This window comes from Talpa occidentalis, unplaced genomic scaffold, assembly GCF_014898055.3.
Source record: "Talpa occidentalis isolate TD23 unplaced genomic scaffold, MPIMG_talOcc4v2.1 talOcc4.11, whole genome shotgun sequence".
Taxonomy (NCBI): Eukaryota; Metazoa; Chordata; class Mammalia; order Eulipotyphla; family Talpidae; genus Talpa; species Talpa occidentalis.
In genome coordinates this window covers 79,217,282-79,229,330 of record NW_023601104.1, presented here as the reverse complement: position 1 = coordinate 79,229,330, position 12,049 = coordinate 79,217,282, and the positions used below count along the sequence as shown (strand labels likewise).

Sequence of the window (12,049 nt, the reverse complement as noted above, 5' to 3'; positions counted from 1 at the left end):
AGTGTTACATCTTCCTGATGTATGTCCACTTGACCATGTTGTGTCCACCTATGTCTCTTTACTTTTTAAATTTTATTAAACATGTAGTGGGGACCCATTTTTTAAAAATTTATTTATATAATCACTGGGGTATAGACCAGAGGTGCAGGAGGGTGAGAGAATTCACCAGAGACAGAGCAGGGAGCAGAACAGGCAGAAGGACCAAAGTACACTGCTGAGGAGAGCAGCAGGCGAGACAGGAGAGGTTTGCCTCACTATGTGGGAATCTCCCTGGCCGGCTGGGAATCGAACCTGCGCTGCAGAGAATGCAGACAGCTTCACAGCACTGCGCTCAACCCGCTGTGCCACCAAGGAGGCCCTTTTTTTACCTTTTTTAATTTGAAGTCTATTTCATCTGATATAACTGTTCCTGCCTTCTTTTTTGGTCTATATGCTTGTACGATTGTTTTCCAACCTTGTGTTTAAGTGTGTTTCCTGGAGACAGCAGAAGATTGGATTTTGTTTTTTAATCTTGCCTGCTACTGTCTTTTTATTAGTAAGTTTAATCCATTTAGAGTTAATATTGATAGGTTGGCATCTGTATTTGCCATTTTGCTTGTCTTTTTTGTGATTTTATTCCTCACTTTATTCTGTTCTTCTTGATCATTCCTGTTGGTTTTTTGGAGTGGGGAGTTAGTTATAATGAATGTCTGGAATTTTTGTCTGTCTGAGGTGGTCATTTTTGCTTCATAAAGGAGAATTTTGCAGGGTATTCTTGGTTGCCATTTGCTGTCTTAAAGTTTGTAGAATATGTTCCTCCATTCTCTTCTTGCCCGTAGTGTTTCTTTGAGAAGTCTGAGGCTAACCTGATTGATTTTCCCTTATAAGTTATCTGTTTCTTCCCCCTTGCCAGTTTCATTATTTTTCCTTGTCTTGGACTCTTGCAAGCTTTACTATTATGTGTCTTGCTGTAGTTTTCCTTTTTCTAACAGAGGCCATTGTCCTTCAGCAGACTCTTGTCATCCCAAATATGTTCAGAGCTCTTTAGTAGGTACATTATAACACCAGAAATATATCCATATATTCTAGTAACCTTGACTAGAACATCTGAAGAATGAACTACTTTAGGAGAAATCTGGAATGAGAATTTTTCTTAGAAAAAAAGATGACTTTCTGTCCCCCTTTGTGTTCCTTTTGGGTCTCATATTAAGGGGGCCTACGAAGTCTGAGAATTTTAAGTTTCCTTTCTGTTAATATGTCTATGTACTTCAAATACTTGTGATCACAAAATGGATGTTGAGTGTGTTATATGAAAAACATTCTCTCTGGTTATGGAGGTCCTTGCAAGGTGTGCCTTAAAATTCTTCATGTTTAGGCCTGATTTTGTTTGCATACTTTTGAGGGTCCATACCTTTGTTTGCATACTTTTGTTTGCACACTCTTTACCTGGGCTACCTTTCCAATTTTGGATGAAAGATGACATTGTTTTCCCCTACAGTAACTTTCTGGACTGTGCTGGTAGTCAACACAGCTTTTGTCATTAGCTGCCATCCTTGATTCTAGGCACATTTTCCCAAAAATCCAGGAAGGTTTATAACACTGTCACTTTTTTATTCTGGTATCATAAATTTTCCACATTTTCTCTAAAAGCTCCCCTGTGGTAACAAATAATTTTCTTCAAAAATTATTCCCCAAAATAGCTTAGCTTGATGCAGAAAGGCTGTTTCTTCTCATTTTATCTTTAAATCAGATTTTTTGGCAAGATGCGTAAAAAAAAAAAAAAAAAGATGTCTCTTAAAGACGTATCTCTGGTATTGTGAAGTGAGCTCTTTTAAAAAACCCACACCAAACCACCACCACCAGGGAGCCACCAGACATGAACAAATTTGCTGCTAATCAGATTTCCCCCTTTAACCTGGTTCCTGAGTGTTTTAAAACTGTGCAATGAAATTATTTATTGTTTTATTACCAGACAGTAGTATCCCAGAGAGGAACCATAAGTAAAACTGAAATCTGGTGCTACGACGAGAAACAACTAGCATTAATAAGATCTGATTTTCTTTTCAGTAAATCCAGTGTACCTGTAACAAAAGTTTATGCTATTTATGCTTAATTTGCAGTTTGTTATTAATTTTAAAATGATAATAATTGATGACATTGTTATAATTGCTAATTCTTTATCAAAATATCTGTGTAAGTTTATGACCAGCTTAAAAAAAAATTATATACATCTTCTCTTTAGAAAGGGTTAACAAGTGAAAAAGCAAAAAGCGAATGAGACAGTACCCCAGTGACTTTTGTTTTAGTAATAAAAAGCTCTTTTCAACCAAATCATGATTATGCTCCTTTGGAGTTTCTTCCTGGCTTGGTTGATTCCCCCTCTTAAGTTACTATTTATTATTTGGGCTCCAAAGGCATATTAAAGATTCTAATGGAAAAGTCTAATGTAAATTTATTAAATTAAATCTGGAAAATATGTGATGGTCTTAGGAAAAGATGTTCTCTTTTCATCAACATAACCGCCAGAGGAGCACTCATTTGCTTGCAAAGGCCATAATCTGTTCCTAGAGAAAAACAAAACATAGTAAGTGATATTATGACACTTTAAGGTGTGAGGGCAAGTGAAGAAGAAAATACTTTGATTAAAGCAAAAGCTTAGCAGAAGTCTCAGATATTCTGCCCAGGAGTCACTCCAAAGTGTTTTTAAAAGGAAATTTCTCAGGAAAGAGCTGGCCAACCAACAAAAGGAGGTTAAGCACATCTTCAAAAGTCCCTATACACTATTTTAAGCTCTTTCTTATATAAAGTTATTGCATAGAAGTGGGTTCTAGAACCAATAAGCCTAGCAAGGACTTTTTTCCTTAAAACCCCTGGGGAAGGTAGACAAGATAATTTTATAGCCAAGAAAATTCAAAGAAATTAAGAGTCACAGGCAGGTCGTTCCTCAGTAAGCCAAAAAAGAGCCGTAAGTGTCTTACTTTGAGTGGTGATACTGCATTTGTGGCCTGCAAGCCCCATGTCCTGAGCAGCACAAGTGGAGTGGCCCTGGTGGAATAGAGCCTTTTGAGGAGGTCAGTAGCAGCCAGAAGAGCAATGTTGTGACGCTGTCTGTCTGTTTCATAACCTGTGAGGTGGCTCATGGAACCTGGAGTAAAGAGGAATGTTACATCCTTAATCCAACAGTAATGCTCCTCTCCTAGCAAAAAGGGTACATTTATGTTCACCACATCTGGCTATTAAGGGTCATTTCAGGGTCCTGATCTTCACTAACTACATGAGTTCTGGACACCTCTCTAAGGTACCTCAATCCTTACCCAAGTCTTTCCCACTGAAGGCTGCAGTACTGAGGTGCTGAAGCAAACTGGAGACATCCCCAAAGCCCATGTTGACACCTTGTCCTGCAAGTGGATGGACTCTGTGGGCTGCATCCCTAAGAACAGAGCACAGTTCAGGTGTGGCTTCCAGCAGCAAGAGAAGAGGGGAGCGGCCTCGCTCTCTTCTTAACTTACCCAATGAGAGCCAGCCGAGGCCGCACGTACTCAGCAGCATGTCCCAACCCGAGAGGAAACAACACTCGGCTTTTGGCATCGACCCTGGCCACACTTGGGGGCAGCTGGCGAGCTGAGACCTTAGTAGGCTTCAGAAAGGCAAAGGCATATTGCAGCATGGAGCCAGCTGAGTCGATGAAGTCCGTGTGGTTAGCATCACTCCACTGAGGAGCACCAGCCACAAAATAACACAAAGTAAACTTTCATCAGTGACTAGCAGGGAGTTAAAGTTCAACAAGGAAACACATGATAACCAAAGCCAAGGGTAATGCTACCTGACATGTCTAAACTGATGGAGGACAAGTGACAAGCCCTTCAAACAAATGCAACTTCCCATCAGGTTTTAGCATCAAGCCAAAATGCCCTGGCCTAACCTACCGGATTCACCTTTTACTGTCCCACCCTCAATAACATGCATCAGTCACAGTGAGCTATTATTGTACAACGTCCTCTCGACTCCAGGACTCACTTCTGCTTACAATGTCTCTCACTTCTAGTTCATCAGGACAACCCATCAGAGCATTCAGAAACCGTCACCTCTTTTTGTATACTTTCCTCCAAACCCTCATGTGTGCATTGTCCTACTTTATGCTCCCATAGCATCCCAGGCATACTTCTACCACTGCACTGAAATTGTCATTTATGTGTCTTTCTCACTCAACTGACTGTGAGTTTCCTGAACTGTCATTTGTCTATGTCCAGAGCCATCTACATACACATAGTTATTGCTGAGTAGATGCACTGTAAAGGCCCATGCCATGAATATATGCAAAATGCCCACTGATCTTTGCAGTCACTGTACTATGTTCAGTTCCTTGATTATTCTTGGCTCCTACAGAGCAGTGGAGTATAAGCACTTCAGTATACACCAGGGTGAAATCATTAGTGAGGTGGTAGAAGTTGATAGTTACAAGCAGAGATGCGAATTAAAAATACACATGTAACTATGAGCTATAGTTACAGAGGGGCAGCCGTTTGGTTATTTTTCTTTAGTCAAAACCCCCTTTCTGTATCTATCCCCACAACCAATCACCAGCTGGACAAGCTGATACTCACAAAGGCAGAGTTGACGGCATCCACAAACTCTTCCTCATCCATGCTCACCAACTCTGCTGCATGTTTGTGGGACGTGGACCAAACCAAGGAACTTAAGGTGTCTGAGAGCTGTGTCAAAACAAGGACATTAACACCGAGGGCAAAAACTTTTGCTCTTGGGAGTTCTTCAGCATAAATTAGGAAGATAAGGGGAAACAAAGCTAGCCTGGACATACTTCCCTGAAACCAGAGAAAGACTAAGAAAGTGATGTCCTAAGTGAGGAGGGATGGACGTTTAAGCAGAATAGCCAGAAGGATTTCTTACCGGGAGCAAAGCAATGGGCCCAGAGGGAAGAAATCGCTGCCAAGCAACATTGTTTTCTGTGGCCTATGGTAGAGAAGAATGCTTGTGAGTTACCTACTACTGATTAAACATAAGCACGGTCCCCAGTGGGCTCAGGATCTTACCTCTGATAAATGCAGAGTAGCTACCACAGCAGACTGGTCATAGTTCCAGCTAACATTCTGGATCCCAGCAGCCTGTCGTACTCTGGAGTTGTGACCATCTGCACCAATCTGCATGGAGACAAGAACCTGTTCAGTCTTATAACTGCTTAAAAAATGAAACTTTTCCAGAAGTCTGCCTTTTCCTGTAGTTCCAACTGCTAGCAAACCTATCTGTGGCAGGCAACTCCCAGTCCCCAGAGGTAGCCCTACATATATATGTGAGCCCAGCCTTAGTTAACAGGTTAAAGTTAGACATCTGAATCAAAAGCTGGCAGCCCATTGGTTAAACTCAAATTCTCTTACTATCTGAAGTAGAAAACATTAAAGAAAGTTTGGATATGAGGCAGGCAGTGGAGTTGAATAATCCTGATTTAAGGTTAGGAATGGCTGCCATGGAGAGAGAAAACAGATGAGCAAAGAGAGAAAAAAATGGGAGATGCAAGGGGATGAGTGACCACAGGACTCCCGACAGGAAAAGCAGCCTCGATTTGACATGGTTCCTGCCCTTCTGGGTCCAGCAATCCTTTGCTTCCTGTACAAGATTTACAAGCCCATTTAAGACCACTGAGCTGACTTGAAGGGTACTGGTCCTTATACCAAGTGCCTTGCCTAAAATTAACTTCAACAGTAACTTAGATCTGAAACTAGAAGCCCTAGAATCCAGGATAAGATGTGAATATGCAAGACCCCTGGCAAAATAAGAATCTTCAACTACCAACAATTTGGTCTGGAGGGTGCTGCCATCACCTAGGGTAATGTGAACCCAAGGGCTGGAGTCTGCCATGGGGAATGGATAAGGCCAGGTATAGCCGACTGCTTTGCTCTTGTAGAGAACTGTCACTCGGTCTGGAGAGGTCAGAAAAGAAAAAGCAGAACATTAGAAAGGCGGCTCACACAGGCTGAGAAATATTTTGTCACTAAACCTGAGGTTTCAGGACAGCTCTCTCTTGTCATCCACTCCTAAACAAGAAAGTAAAAGCTAAAACATAACTCTAGTAATCGATGCTATGGTATGAGAGCTGACATATCAGAGAGCTGTAGGGATGAATCAGTGTAAAGAAATCCAAATATTTAAGCTCTCACTAAACTTATCAGCTGCACCAGGCACTATGTCACTCTCTCTTTCTATCCTCAAGCTCCCGCTTCTCCAGTTTCACTTATGAGCCCACGTGTGCTTCCGGAGTAGTGGGTGGGGACACCATGGGCTCAAAAAAATTCTAGATTTCATATGATTTTTCCTCCCACTGAAAATCATTTTACTTTTCTGATCATAAAAATGGTACATTCAAAATATGAACAACAAAGAAAGGTTTAAAAGCTGGGAATTGTCACCTTTAATCATACCACTCAGAGACAACAGGTAAAGCCTTATTGCACAGCCTTCCTAAGTGTTTATATGCATACTTCTGCCCCCACACACAAGTGGGGTCACAAATATTAGGGACATGTTTCTAAGTGACTAAATCTAAATTATTTTTATAAAAGCTGCATGGATGTTCATTACCTGGATTAACTATCTCACATCAAAGAACACTTAAGATGCTTCCAATTTTTCTTTCTAGAACAACCCCGAGTTATTTGCAAATCATGTATGTAATAAAGAATACATCTGCAGAATATATAAAGAATTCTGATATTTCAAAAAAAAAAAAAGAAAAAATCCAATTTTAAAATGGGCAAAAGATTTTGAATACGTATTTCCCCAATGAAGATATACAAATAGTCAACAAGCACATGAAAAGATGTTCAATGTTATTGGTCATTAGGGAAATACAATCAAAGCTGTAAGATGAGACTATTTCATGCTATTAGGATGGCTGCAATATTTTTAAAAAGGAAATGACACAGGGCCTCCCCTGGTGGCGCAGCGGTTGAGCGCTGGGCTGCAAGGCTGCCCACAGCCTCTGCAGCGCCGGTTCAATCCCCGGCCACCGGTAAGGGTCCCACAAAAAAAAAAAAAAAAAAGGAAATGACACATGTTGGTGAGGATGTGGAGAAATTAGAACCTTCATATTGTTGGTGAAAAGTGAAAGAGTGCCGTTTCGCTGGAAAGCAGCTTGGCAATTTCCGAAAATGTTAAACATAGAATTACTCTATGACCCAGCAATCCCACTCCTAAATATCAACCCACGAGAAAAGAAAACATGTCCACACAAGAACTTGTACACAAATGCTCAGAGCATCATTCACAATTATCCAAAAGCAGAAACCCAAATGTCCATCAACTGATGAGTGGATAAGGACAAAAGGGTGTGTTCACATAAGGAAACACAAGGCAGCAGTAATGAAGAATGGAGTATTGATCAGATCACTACATGAAGGACTCTCAAAAATATGTTCAGTGAGAGAAGTCAGATACAAATGAATACGTATTGCACAATCTCTCTATAATGGTAAGACCCAATATACAGAAACAACAGGGTTGAGGGTGGGGAAAGGGAAAGTTTCCTTTTGAAGTGATGGAAATGTTCTAAAATGATACCATGATGGTAATAATGACGCAACTCTATATATATATTAACAAAAGTGTACTTAAATGGGTGAATTTTATGGTATATAAAATTGTGCCTGAATAAAGTTGCACACAAGACAAAACAAAACCACACTGCGATAACCATCAGAGGGTTTCTTTGTGGTGGACAGTCAAGATCTGTAAAAGGAATCCCTTCTTCCAATAAGTCCTAGGATAATTTTAAAGCAAGTCTCCTCCAGCGTGTGAAAGAAATGGATGCCTCACCTGACATGGCGTCCAGCTGCTTAGTGAGAGCATGCATGATGACATCGTTCTCCACGATATAGCCCATGTCATCTAAGTTATCCTTATCAAACATTATCAGGGCCTCTGAGCAGGCATCCCATACCTGGAAACACAAAAGGAAAATTTGTGTCACCCAAGGAACAGAAAGCATTACTCCAGTGAGAAGCTGACTAATGCTCTCCCAAGTGATGGATCAGAAAATCTGTCAGCCACTCTGGTAAGAGACATACAGTGAGAAGAAAATTCTCAGGAATGCTTCCCCCGCCCCCCCGACTACCTTATACTGAGTATGAACTTTGCCAGTTCGTCCCATATTCACAGAAAACTCGGAGAATGTGCACTTCAGTATCTTAATGTAACCAAAATATCTCGCCAAAAGTGATAAGGAAGCACCTGCATTCGCCGAAATGCTCTGTATCTCATGTTGCAGATGTGGTTCCAGGCACCAAAACCTATAAAAGAAAGGATCTGTAGACCAGAGTGACCTCATGGAACCTACATCCCCCTCCTAGGCTGCCCTCCCTTCACTGTGTTTAAGTTAGAGGTAGTGTCAGTCTTCCCCCAATAATAAACAAATACCTTTCACTTCTGCCCTGTTTAGTGGTAGGAGTCAAACTACTCTTTCTCTGGTTCTAGATTACATAGCATGAAAAAAGATCCAGCTTTCATGATTAAAAGCTCAAATCACATTAAAATAGTGGAAATAAAAAAATGAAAACAAACCCAAATTATCCTTCATTTTTTCTCAAGCTACTGAAGTTACAAACTCTCTAGATACTATTTTTATTATTTTTTTGTCTTGTAACTCCTCTTGGCACTGAACAGATACATTATGTGCCAAATATATTTTGAGCATAAAGTGGGAAACCAAACAAAGTCCCTATCCTGCTGTTTGTATGATAGTTGGGAAAATAGGCAATAAAAAAACATATATATGTATGGACATAACATATATGTCCAGTAGTAGTTGCAGAGCTTGATTATACAGTTTCTATTCCACAAATTCATAATGACCCAACATCACAAACAAAAGTCTGCATCCTGGACCCATATGACCCAAAAATGTCTTCCTCTGACTATAGGACCTGACACATTTCAGGGATCATCTTCAACTATGTACCAGACTAGCAACCCCACCCCCACTCCTCATCCTCTGTAGGCTCCTTTCCCATGAGGAGCTCTATTGACTGCCCTATGGACACACTGGAAAGTCAAGAGATAGGAGACAGGTTCTATGAGTAGATCTTCAACTCACTGCTGAGAAGGGTTGCAGAGCCAGGGGATATGGAGCTGACTCTGTTGCTGTAAGTTTCTGGCAATTTCTCCAATACTTTCCTTGGACCTGCCTCTAGCAACAGGATTTTCTTGTCATGAAAGTGAATATCATAGCCTTTAAAAAAAAAAAAAAAAGGCTATATTATATATCATTAGGAAAGGTCAGAATTTGTTCCCTTTCTCATTTCCAAGAGAAACAACAAATTACCTAATTCCTTCGTCCTTAGGGTACAAATTTCTCACAAGGCACCCAAAAAGGAAACACCACATAGAGTCCTAAGCAATAATATACCACCACTGCAGCCAGGCAACCCGCCCCACACACAAAAGTGAGTCTTCTCCAGACTGCCCAACACCTGCCATGGACAATAACGAGCCAATAAAATGTCCTACAAAGGCAAGCATGATGTTTAAAAGGAAGGCTGTAATCACTACACACCAGATATTTTCAATCTTCAAAGTATTAAGTCACTAAAAGTTATAAATCCTGTTCAACAAAAAATGGATTTAATAAGCAAAATTCCTGAGGCCTCAAGACTAAATCAAGGATAAAAAATTAATACATAAAACAAAAGGGGGGTCAAGAAACACATCAATTATGCCGACCCATCTAGTCTTAAGGCATCTGCAGAGAGAAGGAAAAAGGGGACTTGGGTGACTACAGAGTAGATGCAGTCCCTCAGTGTCTGAAGTCACAGGAGAAAGATAAGTGGTGAGTTGTGGCCACCACCAAAAGAAGGAAAATGTGTTAGGATTACAAAAGAATTGACAGTATAGGATTTACCTAGTGATGGTGAAAGAAAACCCACAAACCTTTATGCTCTTTTTCTTCATATTTTGGACTCTAAATGAAAAGAGGCACCAAAGAGTGTGAAAAGCAGCCCCCCCAGAGCACCTGCACTAAGTGGCATCAGGGCAGGCCCACACTCGTTGCACAGGACAGCAGCCACCCGACGCCAACACCCACCTGTCCCCTCCATGGAAGGGGCTACCTGCTCAAGCCTCACCTCCCAGCCGTTGAGACCACCGCAGTTCTCCCTCCAGGACAGGACAGTTGGCTTGTTCCTCTAGAGGAGCTTTCGCTTTGTCCTTCCTTTTATTTACAAATCCTTCTCCTTTGCTAGATTCTAAATTCCTTGGGGGCAGAGATCATTTCTTATATCCCTAGCAACAAATGTTATAGCTCCTCAATCCATAAAATATGTCTTAATGTCTTAACAGAGAGACCAAGAAACTAACAGAATTAGATTTCCAAACATTATAAAAATATAGCCAGGTTCAGTATCATTTTTAGTTACTTAATGTAACATTTTATAAAACTCATTCCAGGAAAAAATACTAGAGAATACAATTTACAGATAACAACATGAGAGGAAAACATAGATGTTTCAAGCCTGAAATGCAAACTAGTTATGCATGAAAAAGAGAAGAATCAAGGAAAACATAAATTGACTTATGGGGAAATATAAAGAGCCCACTGGAAAGTCCTCACTTTTAAAGTGGCTGCTTAAGTGGATGCTGAAATGAAAAAGGTCCATCGCATATAAACTATTGACAACGAATATCCTTTGAGTTGCATGCTGTGCCAACCAAGAACAAGCATTGTACTTGATGCAACAGTAGAAAACAGCCCTGCACCAGTCCTGCCGAGAGAAAGCTGAGAGGATTCCACCCAAGTACAAAGTCTCCATCCATATTGTTCCGTCTCAGTAATTTTACAGGAAAACAGCAGAGGCTTGCTCACTGGATAAGTTGCCTGAAAGATTCCCCAGCCCTCCAGATTGTCACTTTCATACTATTTTTTTTTTTATTTTCATACTTTGACATTCAGTATTTTCTCTGACCATTTTTAGGAAATGAGCCAGCATGTGAATGCTGAGATTTAGTAGAGCAGTGATTCTCACAACCCGGGGTGCCCTTGACCCATGACTTTGCTTTTGCAAATTTCAACAGTGAATTCTATATTGTAACTGTCTGTTTAAAGTCAATTCTGACTTAAGAATTTGTACTTCCATGGAGGACACAGGATAATAAGCACCTGTAATTTGGAATTTGCAATATAAGAGAAAGCACTGCTGCTTTCCCCTCTTGGTGGGGTTGGGGGAAGAGGGTGAGAAAAAGAACAAAATAAGAAGGAAATCAAGTAATGCAAAGAGGGTAACAAAACACCAAACACGGAAGTTTTACTAAGACTGGCAAACCTTTCGGATAGTATCATAAGGGATTGCCTTAAAAGCTAACAGGTGAAGTCAAGACAAAGCAATTAAGCTCTTCTCAGGATTTCTCCTTCTCAAAGCAGGTCGCCAGATCTTGCGCACCCACGGCCAGAAGTATTTATTCAAAATTAAGGCTCCTGGGTGCTACCTGGACAATCAGTCAGTCACCCGGAATCTTCTTTTTAAAAGTATGTCCCATAAACTGGCACAATGATTACCTTTGCGAATTGCATAGCTAAACTGTATGCTTTAAAATGTAGCATGCAAATTATCTCAAAAAGTAGTTTTAAAACCTCTTATCCCTAAGACGCAATGCTTTCTAAGTGTGCCCATAATTAACCCTGGTAAGGTCTGTTTCCCACAGCGCTGGTATGACTCCTAAGGCCCCTCCCACTTTTGACCCCTTTGAACCCCAAAGACTCAAACGCTCCCTCCGGGGCAGCTGTGGGCAGGAATGGACCACGTGGTCCGCAGCTGGGGTACTGGGGGTGTCCCTCGGTCCTCATAGCTCTCCACTGCCCAGTTCCCCTGGGTATGCGCTTACCCAAGGCACAGGCCATGGCAGCTCCGACCAGGCCTCCGCCCGACACCACCACATCATAGACGGTGTCTGCCGAGTGGTCGGACCACCGCCGGCGGGAGCCCAGAGGAGCTCTGCGAGAAGCTGCAGCACCGCACCGGCTCCCAAGCAGCCAGGCCGCCATGCTGCCGACCCGCACCTAGCCTGGCGG

At 41.4% G+C, this 12,049-nt stretch overlaps 1 protein-coding gene across 1 annotated transcript; it reads right to left on the bottom strand.

Moving 5' to 3' along the window:
* Positions 1–2,421: 2,421 nt before the first annotated feature.
* On the bottom strand, positions 2,422–12,036 carry COQ6 (coenzyme Q6, monooxygenase). The gene is made up of 12 exons (XM_037503700.1): positions 11,863–12,036; positions 9,083–9,217; positions 8,221–8,279; positions 7,807–7,930; positions 5,785–5,915; positions 5,031–5,138; positions 4,888–4,950; positions 4,584–4,691; positions 3,489–3,691; positions 3,294–3,409; positions 2,958–3,124; positions 2,422–2,543 (listed from the first exon to the last, which is right to left on the bottom strand). Exons 1-12 carry the CDS (start codon positions 12,020–12,022, stop codon positions 2,514–2,516), a joined length of 1,404 nt encoding a protein of 467 aa, XP_037359597.1. The 5' UTR covers positions 12,023–12,036; the 3' UTR covers positions 2,422–2,513.
* Between the last annotated feature and the right edge of the window lie 13 nt (positions 12,037–12,049).

Coding starts and splice junctions, on each gene's coding strand:
- COQ6 (XM_037503700.1), bottom strand. CDS start 12,022: ATGGCGGCCTGGCTGCTTGGGAGCCGGTGCGGTGCTGCAGCTTCTCGC. Junction 4,951..5,030: donor CTACTCTGCATTTATCAGAG/GTAAGATCCTGA, acceptor TCTCTACCATAG/GCCACAGAAAACAATGTTGC. Junction 3,410..3,488: donor CCTCGGCTGGCTCTCATTGG/GTAAGTTAAGAA, acceptor CTCTGTTCTTAG/GGATGCAGCCCACAGAGTCC.